This window comes from Bos grunniens, chromosome 8 (assembly GCF_055505025.1).
Source record: "Bos grunniens cultivar Pamir isolate PY7600 chromosome 8, Bosgru_T2T1.0, whole genome shotgun sequence".
In the NCBI taxonomy this organism is placed as follows: domain Eukaryota; kingdom Metazoa; phylum Chordata; class Mammalia; order Artiodactyla; family Bovidae; genus Bos; species Bos grunniens.
The window spans coordinates 100,300,786-100,327,854 of NC_141172.1; the positions used below are offsets into that span (position 1 = coordinate 100,300,786).

Below are 27,069 nucleotides of genomic sequence, written 5' to 3' on the forward strand. Positions count from 1 at the left end.
CTCAATAAATGTTTGCTAAATGAATAAATAAGAAAAAATGAAAATGACTTATTTATAGGGAAAAATTTTAAAAGGGAGAAACACCAGAGGTGATAAGTTATCTCTTACATTAAGACAGAAGTAGCTAAAAGGAAGCGAGGGAAGGAGGCAAAGGAGAGAGGATTGCATAGCTAATGAATTGTGAAAGTTTCCTCTTACCGGTCCCTGAAATGTTCACTAAGTCACACATTAGATTTTCCTTAAATTTTGGCCAGAGCAATGTAAGTCGCTGTAATGGAGGCGAGATGTGAAAAGTCTGGACACTGGGCAAGAAAAATCGGCTTCTTTCATGCTCCTCCTGCCTCCATGGTAACCTAAGGAAGGCAGTCTGAGCAAAATCAAAAAGGAAGAGGGGAAGAGGATTGTTGAGCCCCTGTGGCTGGTTTACAACAAAAGTCTGTTACGCCATGATTTGTAGTCCCTTATTCAGCAGGAAAGAATCTTGGAAAAACAAGCATCTTGTTCTTGGAATGTCAGAGAGAATCAAAACAATTCGAAATTCAGTCAGCAGCTTTGAGCAAAACACATATTCTTTTCTTGTGCTAGTTTTAAAAAGTAATTCCTCACACAGTAGATTTTTACAGAGCTGGAAACTGCTAGAATAATGAAAAAGTCTAGGAAAAACCTGAATCACCCTGGCTTCCTAGGATTTGGGGCTGGTGCAGGGCTGCAGGGTGTGACAAGGGAGAGCGTGGGAGGGGGAATGATGTGTGAAGTGGAAGATTGGGTTCTGGCAAGAGGAGTGCCTGCTCTGAAATTTTCATAGCAGAATAATTACACTTGAAACTTTGCTTTTACTTTTCCTTAAAATGCATGAGGCCACATGACTGTTCCAGTCATTCTTGCTGTATAAAAATTATTCCACGATTTAGTGGTATATAAACTACAATGGTTTGGTTTTGCTCACAATTTCAAGAGTCTGGAATTTAGGAAAGATTCTCACTTGGGGTCTCTCATGCAGATGCATTCAGATGTCCACCGAGGCTGCAGTCATCTGAAGGTTTGCCTGGCTGAACATCCAAAATGGTGTAATCACTTAGCTGGCGAGTGCGGCTGAACTTCTGTTGGGAGCTCCACTGGCTACTCACATCCTCTCCAGTGTGGCGCTCTTAGGTAGTCGAATTTCTTATAGGGTTTCTTCTCTCCCATGATAAAACATGGCTTCTTTATCCCAAGAGGGAAATGTGGAAGCCCCATGGCCTTTTCTGACCTTGCCTTGGAAATGACACAGCGTCACTTCTGAGGCATTCTCTGAAATACCAAACGAGTCACTAAGGTAAGCCTGGATTCAAGAGGGAGGAAGTACGGACCCCACCTCTTAATGAGCTATGCCAAGCAACTGATTCTCTATAAACAATTTTTAACCAATTTGACAAATTGTTTCTTTCTTCCCTGGTATGTCCCACTTGGGATATTGTTTCACTTGTTCTGTGTTGAGATATTTACTCCTTACTTCATGGGGTATATTGCTAATTCTTAGTGGTTACCTCTGAAGTTTATTTGGTGTTTATGGAAGACTCTTCCCTCCAAAATTCACTGCACACTGAAGGCTGAGGCCACGAGATGCTCTGGCTCCCTGTCTCCATCCTGAACTGACTCTGTCAGCAGCATTTTTTCATAGGCAACTCTGTCTTTTCCAACCCAGTGACTGGAATAATGAACAAATATGCTCCTTTGGATTCCTCATTATATGCCTTTAAGATGCCACAGTGCTTCTTTTGAAACACCATTCATCATTTTCCTAGAGTGAATATGCCACTCATATTGTCATTTGATCACTTCATACCAATGCGAGGTAAGGGGTAGTTACTAACTCAGTTTGAGCTATCTGTACTTAATTCCACCAAAATTTATCTTATGGTATCAGAATAATATATAGAATTACTCACCAAAAAAAAAAAAAAACAGATGTGAAAAAAAAGACTAAACAAGCTCTTGAACTAAGCCTGGCTCATCTCACAAATTTGTATGCTGAGTATGCTGATTATGGACCCTGTCCATACACCACTGAAGTCATAAAAATCATTACAGTGTCCTGGGATTAGCACAGACACCAGTGGCCTAAGTAATTAAAAAGGCAATCAGCATAAAAAAGACTCTTGGATTTTGATGGAGGTCAGTCTGACATGATTTTAATAAGTGGCCCCATTGCTTTAATAATCTATTTCCTTCTTCAATATTAAATTTATAAGAAAAATGAATATCTTTAAAAGAAGCCTTGAAGATTTAATTTTCATTTTCCAGATTTTCTTTAGGGGAAAAAATATTTGTTTTCACAATATATTGCTTCACAAAATGGTTTTTTATAACATCTAAACTGTTTAGATCGCTTTGGGACACATTTTATGTCTTTTAAAAAACAATAACAACAGCTGAACCATGTATTACAGTAATTTTGTGACCCCCTGATTCTGTGTGCTGTGGGTTTACAAATGGTTTCTTTCACATTGCCACTGTGAAATTTTTTTCTAACAAATCTTGTGAAACATAATGAATATCTGTATATGGGATGTAAGGGGCCAGGTCAACCTCCAAACTTCATTATGTGATCAGTTATTATTTCTTAAATATTTATTGAACATTCACAGTGAAAATATGCATGACTGTGTGGCATGAAAGACCACCAGCCTAAGACAGGACCAGCTACTGGATGGAGATAAATAAGCAAAACCAGTGTTCCATGTCTGTAGCCTTATAAGAGTACTTGCTGGAGCTTCACTTTTGCTTCTTCTCACCTCTTCTTCCCCAGGGCTTTTGGTTCTCAGCAAAACTCCTAGATGACTCCAGAAATCTCTCTCCAGTGGCCAGGGCACCTCCTTATACCACAGCTGCTGTCTCTCCCAGACCCTGTTACTCCCACTGGTCTGCAGTCCTGGGCAGGAGAAGCAGCAAAAGTCAGTGAAGCATCCCCATCCCCAAAACGGGTTGCACTTTTAGGCGAAAGGTGGCTACTCCAGGAGCACCTAGGTGCCACTGCATGTGTCTCCTACATTTCTTTTTCCTAGGATGAGGCATATCAGAAGTCTCTAAAGAGGAAAGAACTTTCTACTGTTTATCAAAGCTAAGAAATAACTGATCACATAATAAGTGGGAAAAAATTGAAGAAGAAGTAGAAAAAAAAAGTTTTTTTCTTTAAGCTGAGAACATGGATAAGCTATGAGTGTTACAGTGGTTGATCTGCTAATTCCTTATTGCTCTGTCTATTCTAGATGAAAAGATTAGTAATTCTAGAAACTAGAGTGAAGTTCAAATGCCTAGGAGTTTGGATATTTTTTACTGTAAATAATTTTAGGAAAAGTCCACCTCTGGTATGCAATGAGCTGGAGATATTTTTCATGAAAAATAAAATAAGAATACCTTTTATTAATATTGGTATTGGTTTTTAAAATTTACAAAGAGTAACAAAATACATTATTCCATTTGATTCTCAAAACAAAGCAGTGAAGTAGACAGGAAAATGATACTGTGATCCCCATTTTAAATATGAGGAAATTGAAACTCAAAAATCATGAAGCCCCTGACCAAGACCTTATAAATAGTAAACAGTGATATTTGGATTTGATCTCAGTTCAATGTATTTTCCATTACAACATAATGCCCTATATATAACTCTCTCTTTTTTTCCCTAGAAAAATGAAAGCACTTTGGTTTTAAAATTTTAAAAGGTTGTTGGATTTATAGGGAAAAAAAAATTTCCTTTTTAAAATTGCATGAATAATAGATCTTCACTGGAGAAAAACAAGAGAAAAACTTGAAAAGGGAGAAAAATCTCTGGGTTACAACCCAGAGATAATAATACCTTAAATTAATAACTTGGTGTATTTTCCTTCAGACTGTTTCCTATGCAAATTTTCCCATAAATAACTGCATATTTGCTTACAAAAATTGTATCATTTTTATAGACTGCTTTGTGCCTTGCCTTTTGTTCTTAATGTATTTGAACTTTCTATGGTTAGTTGGTTAAAACTAAACAAAATAATGGTTAAAAATACCATTATTTTGATAACCACATAATATATCATAGCATATCTTTATTTAAACAAGTCCCTAAAATGACATATTTAGACTGTTTCCAAATTTCTTATTACAAATAAGTAATGTGAATACTAAAATCAAATTGATTACATTCTTTGTAGCCAAAGATGGAGAAGCCTGTATACAGTCAGTAAAAATAAGACCTGGAGCTGACTGTTGGCTTAGATCATCAACTTCTTATAGCAAAATTCAGGCTTAAACTAAAGAAAACCAGGAAAAACACTAGACCAGCCAGGTATGACTTAAATCAAATCCCATATGAATTCGCAGTAGAGGTAACAAATAGATTCAAGGGAGTAGATCTAGTTAACAGTGTGCCTGAAGAACTATGGACAGGGTCCATAATATTGTACAGGAGGTGGCAAACAAAACCATCCACAGAAAAAGAAAAGCAAGAATGCAAAGTGGTTATCTGAGGAGGCTTTATAAATAGCAGAAGAACAAAGTGAAGTGAAAAGCAAGAGAGAGAGGGAAAGATACGTTCAATTAAATGCACAGTTCCAAAGAACAGATAGAAGAGACAAACAGCACTTCTTCAATCAACAGTGTTTAATAATAGAAGAAAACAACAAAAAGGAAGGACTAGAGATCTCTTCAGCAAAGTTGAAAACATCAAGGGAGCATTCTACCCAAAGATGGACACAAGAAAGGATAAAAATGGTAGAGACCTAGTAGATGCTGAAGAGATCAAGATGAGATGGAAAGAATACATGGAAGAACTATATAAAAAAGATCTTAATGAACCGGTTACTATGACGGTGTGATTAGTCACCCAGAGACAGACATTCTGGAGTGTGAAGTGAGGTGGGCCTTAAGAAGCACTTTGGTTAATAAAGCTAGTGAATGCAATGAAACTCCAGCAGAACTATTCAAATCCCTAAAAGACAATGCCATCAGGGTTTTGCATTCATTATGTCAGCAAATCTGGAAGATCCAGCAGTGGCCACAGAACTGGAAAAGGTCGATCCTCATCCCATTTCCCAAAAAAGGTAGTACCAAAGAACATGCTAACCATCATACAGTCGTACTCATCTCCCATGCAAGTAAGGTCACGCTTAAAACCTTGCATGCTAGGCTTCAGCATAATGCGAACTAAGAACTTTCAGATGTTCAAGCTGGCTTTAGAAAAGGAAGAAGAACTAGAGATAAAATTGCCAACATTTTCTGGATTATAGAGAAGGGAATTTCATAAAAACATCTATCTCTGTTTCATTGACTACGCTACAGCCTTTGACTGTTTGTATCATGACAAACTGTGGAAAGCTCTTAGAGAGAGGGGAGTACCAGACCATCTTACCTGTCTCCTGAGAAACCTGTATGTGAGTCAAGAAGCAGCAGTTAGAACCCTGTATGGAACAACTGATTGGTTCAAGATCGAGAAAGGAGTATGACAGAGCTGTCTGCTGTCACCCTGTTTGTTTACCTTAGCACATCATGAGAAATGTCAAGTTGGATGCGTTACAAGCTGGAATCGATATAGGGAGGAGAAACATCAACAACCTCAGAGAGTCGGATGATACCACTCTAATGGCAGAAAGCAAACAGGAGCTAAAGAGCCTCTTGACAAGGGTGAAGGAGGAGAGTAGAAAGAGCCGGCTTAAGACTAAATATTAAAAAAACTAAGATCATGAGATCCGGCCCCATTACTGCATGGCAACTGGAAGGGGGAAATGTGGAAGGAGTGATAAATTTCCTCTTCTTGGGCTCCAGAATCACTGTGGACAGTGACTGCAGTCATAAAATCAGAAGATGATTGCTTCTTGGCAGGAAGGCAATGACCAACCTAGACAGTGTATTGAAAAGCAGAGACATGATTCTGCCAACAGAGGTCCGTATAGTCAAGCCTATGGTCTTCCCAGTGGTCACGTATGGTTGTGAGAGCTGGACCATAAAGAAGGCAGAACACCAAAGAACCGATGCCTTCAAACTGTAGTACTGGAGAAGACTCCTGAAAGTCCTTTGGACAGTGAGGAGATCAAACCAGTCAATCTTAAGGGAGAGCAACCCTGAATATTCACTGGAAGGACTGATGCTAAAGCTGAAGCTCCAGAATTTTGGTCATCCAATGCGAACAAGCAACTCATTAGAAAGTCCCTGATGCTGGGAAAAACTGAGGGCAGAAGAAGAGGGTGTCAGAGGATGAAATGGCCAGATGGTATCACCGATGAAATGAACATGAACTTGGGCAGACTCCGGGAGATGGTGAGAGACAGGGAGGCCTGGCATGCTACAGTCCGTGGGGTTGCAAAGAATTGGACGTGACTGGGTGACTGAATAACAACAACAACAAATGTGAATATTTCCTTAATAAACTTCAGACAAACCAGAATTAAAGAACATTCAGCAAAATAATCACCTTTACTCCTCAAAAAAAACCCTGAGGTTCAAGGAATGTAAGGAAAAAATGAAAAGCTGCTCCCAAATTAATGAAGATTAAAGAGACTGAGTTTCAAATATTTTTCAAGGTACTGTAAGATTAAAAATATTTTATTTTCATGTTTATGTATTATTTGTGTGAAAAGTATTATCATCTATTACAGCACAATATTATATAACTGACTGTGTTAATTGGATACCCAGGCTAACTTTGTCAGATTTACAGACAAATTGGATTTATGAACATGCTCTTGGAACAGAACTTGTTCATATATAGGAGATTTACTTTGTAGAAAACCCTAAAGTCTCCACCAAAAAGCTATTAGAACTAACACATAAATTCAGCAAAGTTGCAGGATATAAGATTAATATACAGAATTCTGTTACTTTTCCATACACTAATAATGAACTATCAGAAAGAGAAAACAATTTAAAATCACATCAGAAAGAATAAAATACCTATGAATAAATTTAACCAAGGTGGTCAAAGACCTGTCCTCTGAAAACTATTACAACAACTGATGAAGGAAATTGAAAACAATACAAAGAAATGGAAATATACCATGTTCAAGGATTAGAAGAATTACTTTTGTTAAAATGTCCATACTACTCAAAACAATCTATAGATTTAATACAATCCCTATCAAAATACCCAGGACATTTTTCACAGACCAGAACTAATTCTAAAACTATTTGGAACCACAAAAGACCCTGAAATGCCAAAGCAATCCTGAGGAATGAAGAACAAAGCTGGAAGGATCACATCCCCTGACTTCAGACTGTCCTTCAAAGCTACCATAATTAAAACAGTATGGTACTGGCATAAAAACAGATGCATAAATCAATAGAACAGAACAGAGAGCCTGGAAATAAGTCCCCACACTTCTGTGCAATTAATGTACAATGAAGGATGCAAAAATATATGGAGAAAGTAAATGGAGAAAAGACAGTCTCTTCAATAAGTGATACTGGGAAAATTGGAGAGCTCCATGTGATAGAATGAAATTAGAACACTGTCTCATACCATATGCGAAAATAAACTCAAAATGGATTAAAGACCTAAATGTAAGACTTAAAACCACAAGAATCCTAGAAGAGAATGTATGTAGAATACTTTTGACATAAATAACAGCAATATGTTATTTAGGAACCGTGAACTTCCTGATGTTCAAGCTGGTTTTAGAAAAGGCAGAGGAACCAGAGATCAAATTGCCAACATCGCTGGATCATCAAAAAAGCAAGAGAGTTCCCAAAAAACATCTATTTCTGCTTTATTAACTATGCCAAAGCCTTTGACTGTGTGGATCACAATAAACTGTGGAAAATTCTGAAAGAGATGGGCATACCAGACCACCCGACCTGCCTCTTGAGAAACCTGTATGCAGGTCAGAAAGCAACAGTTAGAACTGGACATGCAACAACAGACTGGTTCTAAAGAGGAAAAGGAGTCTGTCAAGGCTGTATATTGTCACCCTGCTTATTTAACTTATATGCAGAGTACATCATGAGAAATGCTGGGCCTGAGGAAGCACAAGCTGGAATCAAGATTGCCAGGAGAAATACAATAACCTCAGATATGCAGACGACACCACCCTTATGGCAGAAAGTGAAAAAGAACTAAAGAGCCTCTTGATGAAAGTGCAAGAGGAGAGTGAAAAAGTTGGCTTAAAGCTCAACATTCAGAAAACTAAGATCATGGCATCCCGTCCCATCACTTCATGGCAGACAGATGGGGAAACAGTGGCTGACTTATTTTTCTGGGCTCTAAAATCACTGCAGATGGTGACTGCAGCCATGAAATTAAAAGACGCTTACTCCTTTGAAGGGAAGTTATGACCAACCTACTGCTGCTGCTAAGTCGCTTCAGTCAGGTCCGACTCTGTGCAACCACATAGATAGCAGCCCACCAGGCTCCACCGTCCCTGGGATTCTCCAGGCAAGAACACTGGAGTGGGTTGCCATTTCCTTCTCCAATGCATGAAAATGAAAAGTGAAAGTGAAGTCGCTCAGTCGTGTCTGACTCTTTGTGACCCCATGGACTGCAGCCTACCAGGCTCCTCTGTCCATGGGATTCTCCAGGCAAGAGTACTGGAGTGGGTTGCCATTGCCTTCTCTGATGACCAACCTAGACAGCATATTAAAAAGCAGAGACATTACTTTGTCAACAAAGGTCCGTCTAGTCAAGGCTATGGTTTTTCCAGTGGTCATGTATAGATGTGAGAATTGGACTATAAAGAAAGCTGAGCACCGAAGAATTGATGCTTTTGAACTGTGGTGTTGGAGAAGACTCTTGAGAGTCCTTGGACTGCAAGGAGATCCAACTAGTCCATCCTAAAGGAGATCAGTCCTGGGTGTTCATTGGAAGGACTGATGTTGAGGCCGAAACGCCAATACTTTGGCCACCTGATGTGAAGAGCTGACTCATTTGAAAAGACCCTGATGCTGGGAAAGATTGAGGGCAGGAGGAGATGGGGATGACAGAGGATGAGATGGTTGGATGGCATCACTGACTCAATGGACATGAGTGTGAGTAAACTCCAGGAGTTGGTGATGGACAGGGAGGCCTGGTGTGCTGTGGTTCATGGAGTCACAAAGAGTCGGACACGACTGAGCAACTGAACTGAACTGAACTGAACTCCTAAGACAAAGGAAACAAAAATAAAATAAATAGAAGCTAATTAAACTTAGAAGCTTTTACACAGCAAAGGAAACCACTGACAAAAAGAAAAGACAGTCTACTGAATGACAGAAAATATTTGCAAGGATATGACCAAAATATATAAACAGCTCATATAGCTCAATATGAAAAAAAAAAAACAACCTGATTAAATAATGAGCATAAGACTTTAATAGAAATGTTTTCAAAGAAGACCTGCAGGTGGTCAACAGGCACATGAAAAGATGTTCAACACTATTAATCATCAGAGAAATGCAAATCAAAAACCACAATGAAATAGCACCTCACACCTATCAGAATGGCTATCATCAAAAAGACAAGAAATAACAAGTGTTGACAAGGATGTGGAGAAAAGGGAACCCTTGTACCAGTTGGTGGGAGTTGTAAATTGGTGCAGCCACTGTGGAAAACAGTATAAAAGTTCTTAAAGAAACTAAAAATAGAACTACTCTATGATCTAAAAATTCCACTCCTGGATATATATTTGAAGAAAATGAAAATACTTATTCAAAAAGATAAATGTACCCTAATGTTCATAGTACTATTATTTCGATAGGCAAGATAGGAAACAATCTAAGCATTCATCAACAAATGAATGGATAAAGTTGATGTGATATATACCTACACAGTGGAATATTACTCAATCATAAAAGAGAATGAAATTCTGCCTTTTCCAACAATGTGGATGTACCTACAGGGTATTATGCTTAGTGAAATATGTCAGACAGAGCAAAACGAAATACTTTATATTATCACAAACACGTGGAAACTAAAAAATGAAACAAATGAATGACTAACAAAACAGAAACCAACTCATAGATATAGACAACACATTTGTAGTTACCAGTGGGGAGAAGGTAGCGAGGAGGGACAAGACAGGGTATGGGATTAAGAGATACAAACTACTATGTGTAAAATAAATAAACATCAAGGATATACTGTACAGTATAGGGAAATACAGCCACTGTTTTGTAATAACTTTCGATGGAATATAATCGATAAAAACACTGAATCATGAAGTTGTACACCTGAAATTAATACAACATCCTAGATCAACCATACTTCAATTTTTAAAAGAGAAAGGAAGTTCTTTTTATACCACTCTTGTAACTTTAAGTTTGAAATTATATCAAAATTTAACGTTATCTCTGACAACCACTAGGAAGACTACACAAGTGATATGCACAAAAATTTGACAAAAGATAAATCAAGATGGAATCCTAAAACATGTACATGGAACCCACAGGAAGGTTAAAAAAAGAGAAATATAGGAATCAAACAGAAACAAATACAAAAATGCCATCCTAAGTTCTAGCATATCAATAATTACCCTCAAAGTAAATATCTAAATACACCAGTTAAAAGACCAAAATTGGCACAGTAGTTTAAAAAAAAAAGATCCATTAATCTGCTATCTACAAAAAACTCACTTCATATATATAAGAATATAGATATATTGAAAGTAAAAAAAAAGGAAAAAGATATATTATGCAAACATTAATCCAAAAGTTAAGCCCCCAAAAAAGTCAACTGATGTTTAAAGCAAAAGTAATAACAACGTATGGGCTGAATAATTACATCCTGGGTAAAGGGTTTCTCTAGTTAATTCTTTATACAGTGGGATATTGATTGGTTACATTATAAAATGACTTCCAAGTAAACCACAACATACCAGGAATACAAGTCCTGGAAGAAATTTATGATCGTCTGATTTTATTACAATGACTCAATGACTGTCAATGTTAAAAAGGAACATAAAATAAATAAAGTGTAATAAATTGAAATCAGTCTTTTTTGACTACAAAGAAAGCAGTATAGTTGGAAATATTGACCATCTATAACATTACTATAAAGGCAACAGATTAAAATTTCACTAAAATATGCTATTGTTCCTTTAATTACAACTTTAATTACAAATACTACTTTCAGTTCAGTTCAGTTCAGTTCAGTCGCTCAGTCGTGTCCAACTCCTCATGACCCCATGAATTGCAGCACGCCAGGTCTCCCTGTCCATCACCAACTCCTGGAGTTCACTCAAATTCACGTCCATTGAGTCGGTGATGCCATCCAGTCATCTCATCCTCTGTCGTCCCCTTTTTCATCCTGCCCCCAAACTCTCCCAGCATCAGAGTCTTTTCCAATGAGTCAACTCTTTGCATGAGGTGGCCAAAATACTGGAGTTTCAGCTTCAGCATCATTCCTTCCAAAGAACACCCAGGGCTGATCTCCTTTAGAATAGACTGGTTGGATCTCCTTGCAGTCCAAGGGATTCTCAAGAGTCTTCTCCAACACCACAGTTCAAAAGCATCAATTCTTCGGTGCTCAGCCTTCTTCACAGTCCAACTCTCATACCCATACATGACCACAGGAAAAACCATAGCCTTGACTAGACAGACCTTTGTTGGCAAAGTAATGTCTCTGCTTTTGAATATGCTATCTAGGTTGGTCATAACTTTCCTTCCAAGAAGCAAGTGTCTTTTAATTTCATGGCTGCAGTCACCATCTACAGTGATTTTGGAGCCCAAAAAAATAAAGTCTGACACTGTTTCCACTGTTTCCCCATCTATTTCCCATGAAGTGATGGTATCAAATGTCATGATCTTTGTTTTCTGAATGTTGAGCTTTAAGCCAACTTTTTCACTCTCCTCTTTCACTTTCATCAAGAGACTTTTTAGTTCCTCTTCACTTTAAATTTGGCTTAATTAAAAATCTTGATTTTTTTATTTGGTAAAATCTCAATAATAATATTTCATCTCACATGCTAGTAAAGTGATGCTTAAAATTCTCCAAGCCAGGCTTCAGCAATATGTGAACCATGAACTTCCAGATGTTCAACCTGTTTTTAGAAAAGGCAGAGGAACCAGAGATCAAATTGCCAACATCTGCTGGATCATGGAAAAAGCAAGAAAGTTCCAGAAAAGCATCTATTTTTGCTTTATTGACTATGCCAAAGCCTTTGACTGTGTGGATCACAGTGGAAAATTCTGAAAGAGATGGGCATACCAGACCACCTGACCTGCCTCTTGAGAAACCTGTATGCAGGTCAGGAAGCAACAGTTAGAACTGGACATGCAACAACAGACTGGTTCCAAATAGGAAAAGGAGTCTGTCAAGGCTGTACATTGTCATCCTGCTTATTTAACTTCTATGAAGGGTACATCATAAGAAATGCTGGGCTGGAGGAAGCACAAGCTGGAATCAAGATTGCCGGGAGAAATATCAATAACCTCAGATATGCAGATGATATCACCCTTATGGCAGAAAGTGAAGAAAAACTAAAGAGCCTCTTGATGAAAGTGCAAGAGGAGAGTGAAAAAGTGGGCTTAAAGCTTAACATTCAGAAAACTAAGATCATGGCATCTGGTCCCATCACTTCATGGCAGATAGATGGGGAAACAGTGGAAACAGTGGCTGACTTTATTTTTCTGGCCTCCAAAATCACGCTGATGGTGATTGCAACCATGAAACTAAAAGACGCTTACTCCTTGGGAGAAAAGTTATAACCAACCTAGACAGCATACTAAAAAGCAAAGACATTACTTTGTCAACAAAGGTCCATCTAGTCAAGGCTATGGTTTTTCCAGTGGTCACGTAAAGAAAACTGAGCCCCAAAGAATTGATGCTTTTGAACTGTGGTGTTAAAGAAGACTCTTGAGGGTCCCTTGGACTGCAAGGAGATCCAACTAGTCCATCCTAAAGGAGATTAGTCCTGGGTGTTCATTGGAAGGACTGATGTTGAAGCTGAAACTCCAATACTTTGGCCACCTGATGCAAAGAACTTACTCATTGGAAAAGACCCTGATGCTGGGAAAGTTTGAGGGCAGGAGGAGAAGGGGACAACAGAGGATGAGATGGTTGGATGGCGTCACCGACTCAATGGACATGGGTTTGAGTGGACTGCGGGAGTTGGTGATGGACAGGGAGGCCTGGAGTGTTGCGGTTCATGGGGTCACAAAGAGTCAGACATGAGTGACTGAACTGAACTGAACTGAACTGAAAAATATATGCCAACAATAGCACAAAGAAAGGGAAATGATCACATCTCTCCTGAAGAGCCTCCCATTTCACTAAAAGTCCAAGTTCTTACAAAGTTCACACATCTGTATATCAATTGTCCCATTTCCTTTGTGACTTCCTCTCCTGCTATTCTTACCCCCTGCTCACTGTGTTCCAGTCATACTAACCAGTTAGGCTACTCCTAGAGAATCCTCTCTGGAGAAGGCAATGGCACCCCACTCCAGTACTCTTGCCTGGAAAATCCCATGGACGGAGGAGCCTGGTAGGCTGCAGTCCATGGGGTCGCTAAGGGTCAGACACGACTGAGCGACTTCACTTTCACTTTTCACTTTCACTTTTCACTTTCATGCATTGGAGAAGGAAATGGCAACATACTCCAGTGTTCTTGCCTGGAGAATCCCAGGGACAGGGGAGCCTGGTGGGCTGCCGTCTATGGGGTCACACAGTCAGACACTACTGAAGTGACTTAGAAGCAGCAGCAGAGAATCCTGAGCAAATTCCCATCATAGGTCCTGAGCCTTGGTGGCTCCCTTGCCCAAAAGGCTCTCATACCCAGATGACCAGAGGCTAACCCAGTTCTAAATGAGGCCCATCCAGACAACTCTATTTATAGTTGTAGTTTGTACACTCATCTCCAGCCCTCTTGCCCTCTCTTTTTTTCATAGCATTTATCATCTTTTAACATACTATATTATCTCCTCGTTTAAATTTATAATTTATTTTGTAATGAACAAAATGCTAGACTATAACCTCCAACAGAGTATGGATTTTTGTCTCTTTTCTTGAAAAATGTGTCCCAAGTCCACAGAACAGTGGCTAGTATATAAATGTTTATTTGTTGAATGTATAAATAAATGAAAGAACATTTTAAGGCCGGGGGAAAGAGAGTGATGTTTGAGACAGTACAGATATCATTCTAAGAACCCAGAGCACAAAAACAGAAGACATGGCCTAAGTAGGCGGTTCAGACTCATTTTAGCCTTTTGTATAGAGTATCCTGATGAAAATGGTACTTTAAGAATATCAGTAGAGCAAAGGTTAACAAGTTTAATCTCAAACACAAGTCCATTTTTCACAAAGAGGAGACCAAGTAAGTGAAAAGGAACACACAGTTTTGCGTCAGTCACATCCAAACTGCACATCCTATTCTCAGAGTCACCTTGACAGAAGAACAACATTCTGTTTGCACAAAGCAGCTGGATGTGTGTGTCTATTATTTCCCTTTTATTCATTTTTAAAAAATTCATTGCACACAAAATGCTAAAGCTAAGGGATTTGCAGACCATCCATTAGAGATAAGGAATACCTCGCTGCTGTTTGTTCATTTTCAACTCTCAGACATCTGTAGCCATAGGTGTCACCCAGAGTGTAAATGTAAACAGGTCATTCAAACAAGGAATTCAGGTAGAAAATGGAAATCACTGAAGTACCATTAACGCCCACGCCAGCTTGCTTCATCTGGAAACGAGGCAATAGGTACCCATCATCTGAGCCAGTGGTAACAGGACACATTAGGTTGTTCTGTCCTTCCGCAAGCTTGCTGGCACCTTCCCAAATGAAAACATAGTCAACATTCATGAACCAGCTCAGATGTGATCTCCCGTTTGTGAAGACTCAATGATCCCCACAAACGAATATCTGGCTTTACTATAATTTTAGCCTCCTAGCACTAGGTGACGCTAGAGGTAAAGAACCTGCCTACCAGTGCAGGAGACGTTAAGAGAAATGGGTTCAATCCCAGTGTTGGGAAGATCCCCTGGAGGAGAGCATGGCAACCGACTCCGGTATTCTTGCCTGGAGAATCCCATGGACAGAGGAGTCTGGTGGGCTACAGTCCATGGGGTCGAAGAGTGGACAGGACTGAAGCAATTTAGCATGCACACACAGCACAGCACTATAATGATACCTGCTTATAGCACTTACCTTACCTCTGATTTTATATATATATATATATATATATATATATATATATATATATAGGACAGAAAAATTGAGAGTACTCTGACTTAAATTACACCAAATCTACAGATCAATTGATGAAGTTTGTCATTTTTATGATTTTGAAACTTCCAACCCATGAACATGGTATGGATTTTAACATTAATTTAATAATATATTTCAATCTTGTCCTTAAAAGTTTTCAAATATTTGGTGTATTTATTCCTAGATCATTTATATTTTTTCACTATTTTAAATAATACATTTTCTACAATTACATTAACTGTTGGTTGATGGTATTACATAAGGCAATACAATTGATTTGTGTATACTGATTTTTGTACTAAGCAAACATCCTAAATTCTTTTATTAATTCTAATTTTCCTATAGTTTTTGAATTCTCAATGAAGGTAGTATTTGTGAATAATGATAGTTTTGTTTCTTCTTTTCAAATCATTATGCCTTTTTTTTCTTTCTTTTTCTTACCTAATTAATCTGGCAAGGATTTCCATTTTAATACTATACATAAGCCATCATTGGAATCTCCTTTATCTAAAAAGAGATACCATTTTTTATGTTTAGCCATTAAAAATAAAGTTTTCCCTATCCTTTTTGAAGCCAACCTTTTTAAAATTACAGTAGTCTTCTATGCTGCTGCTGCTGCTAAGTCGCATCAGTCGTGTCCAACTCTGTGCGACCCCATAGACAGCAGCCCACCAGGCTCCCCCGTCCCTGGGATTCTCCAGGCAAGAACACTGGAGTGGGTTGCCATTTCCTTCTCCAATGCATAAGAGTGAAAAGTGAAAGTGAAGTCGCTCAGTCGTGTCCGACTCTTAGTGACCCCATGGACTGTAGCCCACCAGGCTCCTCCATCCATGGGATTTTCCAGGCAAGAGTACTGGAGTGGGGTGCCATTGCCTTCTCCGAGTCTTCTATGACTAGTTTGCAAACCATAAAGAAATGTTCAATTTTATTTTTAAAAATTCTACACTATCAAAATTATCATATTTTACCTCATTTTATTTGTAAGCATGGTGAATTACAATTACAATAAAGTTTCTAGTATTTGAAACATTAGACTAACCTGGCGTTCCTTTAATTAATGCAACTGAGTCTTGATAAGTTAGTTGGTTTTTTTAGGATTTTTGCATCATGGTCATGAGTACGATAATGTATAATTTAGTATCCTTGTCAGATGGTGGTATTATGACTATGTTAGCCTCATATCAATCATATTCCATTGTTTTTCTTTTTTAATTGCTAAGTCATATCTGACTCTTGTGCAATGCCATGGACTGTAGCCACCAGGCTCCCCTGTCCATGGGGTCTCCCCAGACAAGAATACTGGAGGGGGTTGCCATTTCCTTCTTCAAAGGATCTTTTCGACCCAGGGATTGAACCCATGTCTCCTACACTGCAGGCAGATTCTTTACCCCTGGGCCACTAAGGAGCCCATGTAGCATTAGAAATTAAAGCCTTATCTCCTATTTACACTTATGTGCTCAATCATGTTCAGCTGTACAGACTGCAGCCTGTCAGGCTCCTTTTTCCTTGGAATTTTCCAGGCAAGAATACTGGTGTTGGTTGCCATTTCCTCCTCCAGGGGATTTTCCTGACCAGAAATCAAACCCACGTCTCCTGAGTCTCCTGCATTGCGGGCACATTCTTTACCACTTGAGCCATCAGGGAAGACTAAAATTAAGTTTATACACTTAACACTTTAAACAGACAGCATTTCATGTACATGAAGGACATAGGATTAACTCAAAAGACATAAAAATGTATAGAGAAAGTTCCACAAATTCCTTAAGAGCTATGAAATTAAAACTATTTTAAATAGTGAATTGAATTTCATTTAATTAATGAAAACTAGTTTAAATAGAGAGATGTACCATGTCATGGATTTAAAAACTTAAAATTGTAAAGATATAAACTCCTCCAAGTTGACTGATAGACTTATTGCAAACTCAATCAAAATCCAGCAGGTTTCATTGTGAGAGTTAAGAAGAAATAAAGATCTAAGAATATCCAAAATATTCTTGAAAAAGTTGGGAGGACTTGCTTGACCAGATATCAAGACTTATTATAAATCTATAGTAATCAAGATGAGCTTCCTAGGTGGCACTCATGGTAAAGAATCTTCCTGCCAATGCAGAAGACACAGGTTCAATCACTGATGCAGGAAGATCCCGTATACCTCAGAGCAACTGAGCCCCTGCTGCTGCTGCTGCTGCTGCTAAGTCGCTTCAGTCGTGTCCGACTCTGTGTGACCCCATAGATGGCAGCCCACCAGGCTCCCCTGTCCCTGGGATTCCCCAGGCAAGAACACTGGAGTGGGTTGCCATTTCCTTCTCCAATGCATAAAAGTGAAGAGTGAAAGTGAAGTCGCTCAGTCGTGTCCGACTCTTTGTGACCCCATGGACTGCAGCCTACCAGGCTCCTCCATCCATGGGATCTTCCAGGCAAGAGTACTGGAGTGGGGTGCCATAGCCTTCTCCGAACTGAGCCCCTACCCCACAACTATTGAGCCTGAGCTCTAGAGCCTGGGAACTGCAACTACTGAGCCCACGTGTCACAGCTATGGAAGCTCCACGCCCCTACTCTGCAAGCCCATCCTCTGCAACAAGAGAAGCCATCACAATGTGAAGTCTGTGCAGCACAGCTAAACAGTAGCCACTGCTCAATGCAACTAGAAAAAAAGCCCACACAGCAACAAAGACCTAGCACAGCCATAAATAAATAAATAAAATTATTTTTTAAAAATGAAGATGAGACTCTGAAATCTAACAAACCTAGTTCTAAATCCAACTCCATCTATCAGCCTTGTGACCCTCTGCTGGTTAATCAACTGTTCTAAAAGTCAGTAGTTCTAAACTTCACCACACTTTGAATTCAGCTGGAGAACTTTAAAAAAAATACAGACACCCAGGTTCCACTTTCAGGGTTTCTGATTTAACTGGTCCAGATGGACGGTAGCCTGAGTACTGATAGTTGTAAAAGTTCCCAGGTGATGGGCTGAGAGCTACTGCTGTAAGGCCAGTTACCCTATCTGTGAATCGGTGATGATAACGCTAATAATAATAGCTTATTGGAAGGTTGTTATAAAGAGAAAAATACGACGGTGCCTGGGATTCAATAACTTTAAACTCTTACTAAACTGCTCACTCTATTAGGTTTTGAAGTTTGATTGAAACGTATACTGAAGAGTCACATAGATGATATTTTTAAGACATAGGATTTGATGGCAATCTGTATGCAAAGGAATTAAAGACGAGAACCCCAGTTGGCATGCTCAGGGTAGGCAGGTGGGGGGAGGGGCAGGGGAGGAGGCACTGGGAGGGGGCAGCAGGGCAGAGAGAGGACAGGACGTAGAAAAGGAAGCAGACCAGTCTTTTGACTTCGGTTATCTGGACACAATCTCATTTACTCTCTGTTGTAATTTTCCAAGTTTATACAAGCAATTCAAAATCCAGTGAAAGGCTTGGCTTTATGTTGACTGGCCTTACTGTGGGTGGAATCTTAGCAATGCTGGTGTCTTGTAGATATAATGTTCTCTTTGTTTGAAGATTTTGTTTTCTAACCAAGGAAATGATTAATTAAGCATGGATTCTCCCATCCCCCTCTATGATATTCTGAACAGCTGGTACTTATTTGGGATATGATAATGATTTTGCTTGGAATCCATGGTGATAAAGTATTTGTTTACTATCATGAGTGTATTATATTCATGTTATATGATTTTCTAAACCAATCAATAATCTTGCATTAGAAATTTACCTTCATGCAAACAAGATTTTTGAAAATTTACTTCTTAAACTCAGACATCAAAAAAAAAGATTCTCTAAATCATGTAATGAGTTAGGTACCCCCAAGTCCTAAAAAAAATAGTGTGAAATATCTATAATTCATAATAACATTAAATTTTCTTTAGGTAAATCGATCTGGCCTTTTCAGAAACTACTTTTATTGAAATAGGCATTATATTTATTTCTGTAAAATGTCACTTAGCAAATAAACACTCAAGTAGAATGACCACTAAAATAATGTGAAGAAGAGATGCCTTAAACAAGGGAGGCCCTTGTGGGGGTGGTGAGAACCATTAAGGGAATCTGTTGACTGGCTTGGCTCCCAGCTAGATTCCATCTAGACCACCTGTCAAATGCCAAGAAAAATAAGAGCATTCTGCAGAGGCCGGTATCTCCAGCTCTCTCCTCTGACCACCCTCCTTCCTGACCCCTTGACCCTCCCTGCAGGAGCTGCTTTGAGCAACTGTGCCCAGCACCTGGGAGAGAACTCTGCAGAGGCCAGCAAGTCAGCATTCCACCAGGAGCACTGTGGCTAGAGCTCAACAAATTCAGCTGTGATCCTTCCACGCCCTCCATCCAGGCCTGCACCCAAGCCCCTCCTCTTCACTACTGAACATTACCCTGAAATAACCCAGTCTCTCTTCTCATCCTTCCCCAGTTGCTCCCTACTCTTCCCTCTTCCATGCCTCCCATCTGTAAGGCTCTCCACTGTGCCTTGAGAAACTCCCGTTTCTATAAGGAACTAACTCCCTTTGGTCTACAAACAATTCCTTGAGCATTCCCCCCAAATTATTAACAAATGAAATTATTAGCTTTCTTTCCAAACCTTATTTCATTAGACACCAACCTTAGATCACCCCCTAAATCATCCAGACACCCACCTTGGAGTGAATATGACCTCCTCTTCGCATTTGACTCCCATATCCAATCTGTGGCCATGTTTACAATTCTAACTATGTCCTCACCTAAATGATTTAAAAAGAAAACGGCAGTATTATTTTATTTATTGTGTTTTTACACTAGAATGCTGTGTTCTCCATATCTTAATTTGTTAATTAAGAAATAATTTCCTGTTGAGTGATATTCAGATTTTTGACAGCAGCACAAAGTCTTCAAAGAATCTCTTATTTCTCACCAAGAACCATGTATCCTAGTCATATCTGAATAGTCTCCATTGTACACATTCACTCCCAGACCTTTAATTATATTGTTTCCTCATTATATGGGATGCTCTCAACCTGGAGTTGTCAAGGTTTTTTGGAGACTTGGCTGCTACTATCTGCTTTTACACCCATGTCTCCAGCATTTAGCACAATGCACAGAAAGAGCTCAAGAAATGTTTGTTGTATTAAAAAAAATAATAATAAAAATAAATTACTCATTCCTTGGTACAGCATGTTTTCTTTAGGTTGATGGTCACCGTAGAAACAAATTCCTCAGTTTACACTGACTGGCCAAGAAAAGAGAAGATATGAAGAATGACAAGGAAGAACTCATGACAATTGTCATGCTGAGAAAGAATGAGAAACTCTTAGATTCTTCTTTCTCATGGGGTTAAAGAACTGTCAGAGGTGGAGTGAAGCAACTGCAAATAGTTTGCTTCCCTATTAATCCTTCAGGGGAAGAAAACCTGTTCTAAGTAGAAGATGGAACAGCTGCTGCTCTACCAAGTGCATTCCACAAAAGTCACAAGAAAATTGATGAGAATTCAAATACTCTGATAACAGTAGGAAGAAGCTGCCAACAAAAAACACCAGGAGAAGAGAGTTGGAGACTTTTAGAGAACTCAAGAACAAAACCACATGTGTCAGAATGACCCAGTAAACAGAAGTTAGAGAAGATGGCATCAGATGCCCCGTGATGTTTATGTGGAGTGTAAATGTTGAACGGTTAGGAAGTTAAAATATAACAATCTCCTCTTTCTAGACCCCCACCTAGGTTGATTTCCAACACCTTGGATGAGATCATTTACCAAGAGATAAAGCCCTTTGTGTTTGCTCCTTAGGAGTTTAGTGATTAAGTTCATTTAGAAAATGAGTGAGAGGCTTTGGAGAGGATAGACATTCCTGGCAAAGAAATGTGCAGACTCTTGGAGTAGCTAGATCTTCGTGGGGGCTAAAGAAGCCCCCTCCTTAGAAAAGGACAATATTTTGCAATACCTACCTGCAATGAAGTCACCGGGTACTTGTTAAAAATTCAGATTTCTGGACTTAAACTCTTTTTTACTGAATCAAGGTTTACACACAGAGCAGTAGCTCAGTGTCGAATAACTAGGATGTTTAAAAAACAAGACAAAACAAAACTAAACTCTCCTCTCCAGGTCTCATTCAGATCCAAATCAGATCCACTGGTTTACGCTTTTGTTAAAGTCTTTCATTTCCACACACAAAGATACAGTTTGTGAGGGTCAAATGCTTTTTAGCAAGTTTCCCTGCTGACTACCACCTGGCTCAAGTCTGAGAAGAGGCTTAGAGGTGAGCCAAAAGCTACTTGCTTGGAGGTTTCTCTTCTCTGAGACCATCCTCCCTTGATCTCAGGTCTGAAGAACTGCAGGCAGGAAACCCCTCCTAAGGTCCAGAGCCTCTGCCTCTCCTCTTGCACAGAATTGTTACCTTGAAGTTTGTGCTCCTAAAAACTCCTTATATTTATCATGTTATCCCATTTAGTTTTCTCTTCTAGCAGATTTATGCATTTTTTTGATTTTGCTATCTAATTACTGTAATATACTCTTCCTGCTAAGCTCTAATTACTAAATTTATAAAAATAATTCATCATCCTTGTTTTCAATTTAGTGATAATGCTATTACAGCAAATATTCATTACAGCATCTAGGTGGTGAATTTATTCATTTTCACTGTCCAGTCTTTTTTAAATATCCTGTATGTTTGAAGTTTTTCATTAAAAAATATTATTGGGAGGGGAACGAATTCCAAAGGTACAGAAGCTAACAGAATAAAAAGTAAATTCTTCCTCTCTTCCTTCACTTACTTCAATCTAACTCCCAGAAGGTAATCACTGTTAATAATTTCTTATTCATTCTATCAGAAGTTGTCTACGAATATACAAGAACGTTTTCCTACTTATGGTATATATCATATGACATAAATGCATAAAAGCATAAAAACAAGTCTGAACCAAGCTGAACTTGCTTTTTTTAGTTATCAGCATATCAGAGATCAGTCCACTTTTTAGTTACTATATAAAATTCCTTTTCTTGAATATACATAAATTTGAGCAGTACCACATTGAGACATATACAGGCGATACAGGTAGTTTACAGTTATATTTTGTTTACACAGTTATTTGTTTCATTGACACACACATACGCACACACGTCACAGTGACATATCTACTGCTCTCTTTTTATGTTCATCCGGTACTTTTACAGGATAAAATCCTGGAAAGGAGAATAATAGGTCCAGGTTTGCATTGAAATGTTTTAAGGTATTACAAAATTGACTCCAAAAAAGTCACACCAATTTAAATATCTATGGAGTGTCTATTTTCATATATTCTCAATTATATTTTCCAACTTTTTAATCTTTACTAATATAATATGATGCTAAAGCTGAAACTCCAGTACTTTGGCCACCTCATGCAAAGAGTTGACTCATTGGAAAAGACTCTGATGCTGGGAAGGATTGGAGGCAGGAGGAGAAGGGGACAACAGGAGATGAGGTGGCTGGATGGCATCAATAAGTCTGAGTGAACTCCCAGAGTTGGTGATGGATAGGGAGGCCTGGCGTGCTGTGATTCATGGGGTCGCAAAGAGTCGGACACTACTGAGCAACTGAACTGAACTGACTGAATATAATAAAGGAAAAAAGAACTCCGATTTAAATTTCATTTCTTTAAAAGTAAAAGAAATGAGTATCTTTTCACGTCTGCCATCTGTTTAGGGTTTTTTCCATACATTGCTGACTCATGTTCTTTACCTAAATTATATTACAGTTTTCAGCTTTTCTTGTTGATTTATTTAAAAGCTCTTTGTGTATTAAAGAAATTAACCTATTTGCCATGTAGCCATAAAAAGATTCTGCCAGTCAGTCTTTGGCCTTTTTATCTTATTTGTAGTACTTATTTTCATTGTAGAAGTTAGGAGTGAGCTTTTACCACAAAAAGTTTCTTATGATCATTCAAACAATTAGTGATCATCACAATGAATTGGAACAACACATAAAAATACTATATACACTTACATATGAAATCTAAATACAAACAAAAACTGAATTCACGGATACAGAGAAAAGATTAACAGTTGCCAGAGGCAGGCAGTGAGTGAGGGAACTGGGTGAAGGTGGTCAAAAGGTAAAAACTTTCAGTTACAAGATAAATTCTGAGGATAAAGTGTATGGCATGGTGACTACAGTTAACAATGTGTGTGTGTGTGTGTGTGTGTGTGTGTGTGTGTGTGTGTGTGTGTATGTGTGTGTGTGTGTTAGTTGCTCAGTCATGTCCGACTCTTCCCAACCCCATGGACTGTGGCCCACAGGGCTCCTCTGTCCATGGAATTCTCCAGGCAAGAATACTGGAGTAGGTAGCCATTCCCTGCCCCAGGGGATCTTCCCAACCCATGAATTGAACCCACATCTCCAACATCTTAAGCAGATTCTTTACCATCTGAACCACCAGCGAAGCAGAGAAGCCACAGTTAACAATACTATATTGTATATTGGAAAGCTTCTTTGTATGTATGTGTGTGTGTGTGTGTATGTGTGTAGACAGACAGACATATAGAGTTAGATACATACATGTATGTAAAACAGATACAGATATATAACAACCTAAATGTTTTGTCCACCTATATAATGAAATGGCACCCCACTCCAGTACTCTTGCCTGGAAAATCCCATGGACGGAGGGGCCTGGTGTGCTGTGATTCATGGGGTCACTAAGAGTCAGACACGACTGAGCGACTTCACTTTCACTTTTCACTTTCATGCACTGGAGAAGGAAATGGCAACCCACTCCAGTGTTCTTGCCTGGAGAATCCGAGGGACGGCGGGGCCTGGTGGGCTGCCGTCTATGGGGTCGGACACAACTGAAGAGACTTAGCAGCAGCAGCAGCATAATGAAATACCACGTATCCACTTAGAAAGTGTATTGTAGTTTGTTACAAGTAAAAGCAGTTTACAAACTAATATGTACTTACATATACATAATGCTTTGCAATTTACAGACTACATCCTGCCATGTGAGACTTTCAAATCTGAAATATGTCACTTTTACCATTCTGTAGACAGTAAAACTGAGAATCAGGAGCCAAGGAATTTCTCTGAATTCACTGTCAGTAAATGTGAGATCCAGGACTCACACTTTGAGTTTTTCTAATCCTAAGACACTTGATATTTTCACCTTATCATACGGATGAAGAAGAATAACAAGAATATCCAGCAGTATTCATAGGCAGTGATATTTCTTCAGAAGTATGTGGATTAAGTCTTTTGAATTACAGTTGTAGTAGCACACATCATGAAATTATACATTAATTCTCAAAATTCAAGTTCAAATTTTCACCATAATTCTAATGTACACATTTTACTGCATTTAAGCACATTCAAATTCCATCTTATGTGTTACAAAAGAAGTACTCAGTAGGGAATGTGTCTGGTGACACAGACCAAAATGATCTATTACTCCCTGTCACTTCTGAAATTATATCTATAAATGACTAATGTATCACACAGTCCTAACTTGGGACCGTTTCAACATTAAGACAAAACTGAATTTTTCCCTCTGTCAGTTGGATTTTGTTTTCCATGGAAAGTTAAGCAGGAACACTTGCTGCTAAATGTCCCATTAGCATTTCCTGACCTTCTCCACAGTCGGCCTGCAACTGTGAACCTGCTGTGGCCACTGAGACACAAAAGAGATGGAAAAAGCCACTTAATGTCTGGAGTGGCCCAAAATGCCGAGGAACAGCCAAAGCAGGCGGGGTAAAAGATGAAATATAAATTAGTAGGGCCTGCTGGGTGACAAGAAATGAGAGACTCCAGGAACCTGAAGACCTGGTTCAGGTTCGTATCTGAACCCATACCATCAACTTCATCCTGCAAACCCTACCCACCTCCCACCAAACAGAACAAAACACCAAAGACACTTCTGGGAGAGCTGGTGACATCATATGTATTTACAAATCTCCCCCCCATAAAACAGACTATAATTTTTTTTTAAAAAAAGGAAGCACAATTATTGAACAAAAGTAGTCCGTGGAAAATTTCCAGCCTCACAGTACACTTCCACATCTATTGCATCCGCATGTCACTGTTGAAAGAATTGTGCAGTGGAATGGAAAAAAATGGAAGAAAATTGAGGGAAAACCCCAATATTCTCTAGTTTGGAGAAACAGATGTCTAGGGGGTGGGAGATGGGGATAAGAATAAATGCCCACTTACAGCCACTCCCCCTGCAATCGATATTTTCCTTTCTATAAAAACAGCATTCTGAGGCCCTAGGTATGAATGGGCAGGAGAGTTTCTTCTGACCAACAGGTGTTGGGAACAAGGAAGGTGGCTCACCCACCTCCTTTTCCCAGCCCTTTTCTCTTGGCCTGCCTCTGCCGCAGAGTCTGAAAAAGGTAATGACTCCCTTCCTTTGCTTCCCAGCAACCAGGAGTGTGGCAGGAGACACACTCCAACCAAAGAAAAGAAGGCGGAAGTCTCTTGTGCTGCCTCTTCCTCTCCCCCGCTCCCTCCTGGGAGACATGCACAGCCCGGAGGTGCAGCAGACCTCACAGAAAGCAGCAAGGCGGAGAGACAGCAGGAGCTGCACCTGTCGGCATCACTGAGTCACCCTACCAGTCCTGGACAGACCACCCTGGACCTTTTGTTTTCTGCTTAAGCTACAGCAGAGTTGCTAATGAGTACTCAAAATTGAACACAATTTTAATACAACTAAATATCTTCTAGAGCCAAGCCCCTTTCTTACCGAGTGCCAACACCAGGAGAGCGGTGCCAGAAAAGAGGCAGGAAGACACAGCAGGGGGATTCTAGGAAGAAAGATACATGATCAAATATGAGATGAGGCAGAGAAGTGGAGAGGAAATAAAGAGGGCACAGATATAAGAGATCCTCAGAAAAACCACACCCAAGTTTCCTCTTTTACTCCCAACCCAAGCAAAATGAGAAAAGGAACATAAGTATGAAAGAACCCCTGCATTCATGCTAAAAATTAAGAAGGATGCTTTTGTATGGCTTCCAAATGATTCTGATAAAATCAGACAGAAAGACAACAAAATCTAGAGACAACACTTACAGTCCTCTAATAAGCAAAAAAAAAAAAAGGAAGTAAACAACATTCTGGCAGAGGCCTACTAACACTCACAAGTGTGGAGGGGAAAGGGCTGGGAGGAGGACAGCAGGGAACAGAAGGGACCACTCGTTAGAATCACAGCTGTGGACCAGCGCCATTCAAAAGCAGCTACTCAAGGAGATCCTGGGCACCATGCTCATATTCCATCAAGCAGGAGCAGGCAGTGTGGCAAGACTTCTCCCCAGGGAGGCATGCCTTCTTTTTGAGGCCCTGGGAAGCAGAGCAAGAATGGAGGACAGAGAGAGCCATGCCTGTGGAGAGCTGTGTACAAAGAGTCAGCTTCAGAGAAAGAAGGTGATGAATAACACTAAATTCTTACCCATGTGATAGTCCAGGACCCTGCTCCTTTTCTTCTCATCTTAATGTTCTGGTAATGTAAATATAGGGCTTCCCAGGTGGTGAGAGTGATAAAGAACCCACCTTCAATGCAGGAGACAGAAGAGATGTGAGTTTGATCCCTGGCTTGGGAAGATCCCCTGGAGTAGGAAATGGCAACCCACTCCAGTATTCTTGCCTGGAGAATCCCACAGACGCAAGAGTCTGGAGGGCTACAATCCATGGGGTTGCACAGAGTCAGGCATGACTGAAGTGAGTCAGCACGCAGTGTAAATATATGCCATCAGTCCTCCAGCTTAAAATTATTATCATCATCAACAGATATATAGAGAAGAGATCAAAGGATAATTCAGTCACCCGGTTTGTGGTTAAACAGGTAAACACCAAAAGTAAACAGACCTCTCTTTATTTGAGAAGATAGAAGAAAAAAAGGAGCCTATGAAATATATGAGTCTATGAATATGAAAATATTCTGCAGAGGAAGCATATGCATTTGAAAAAGATTTATAACAGGAAGAAAAACTTCAGATGAAT

The 27,069-nt window shown here is 39.3% G+C and overlaps 1 protein-coding gene across 13 annotated transcripts in view; it reads right to left on the reverse strand.

Annotated features, from left to right (window-relative positions):
- LOC147367795 (uncharacterized) overlaps window positions 1–25,930 on the reverse strand; it is a 100,371-nt gene extending 74,441 nt beyond the window's left edge. Inside the window, exons 1-4 of one of the 13 annotated variants that reach the window (XR_015132131.1) lie at window positions 25,816–25,930; window positions 19,770–19,853; window positions 14,575–14,691; window positions 2,251–2,911 (exon numbers count right to left, since the gene is read on the reverse strand). Coding sequence is in view for 2 of the 13 variants with exons in the window: in XM_086315935.1 (XP_086172061.1) it covers window positions 2,622–2,911; window positions 14,575–14,691; window positions 19,770–19,853; window positions 21,379–21,409 (522 nt within the window). In the remaining 11 variants the exon portion in view is untranslated. The other 12 variants (XR_015132127.1, XR_015132126.1, XM_086315935.1 and 9 more) reach the window with 12 other exon arrangements.
- Window positions 25,931–27,069: the final 1,139 nt, after the last annotated feature.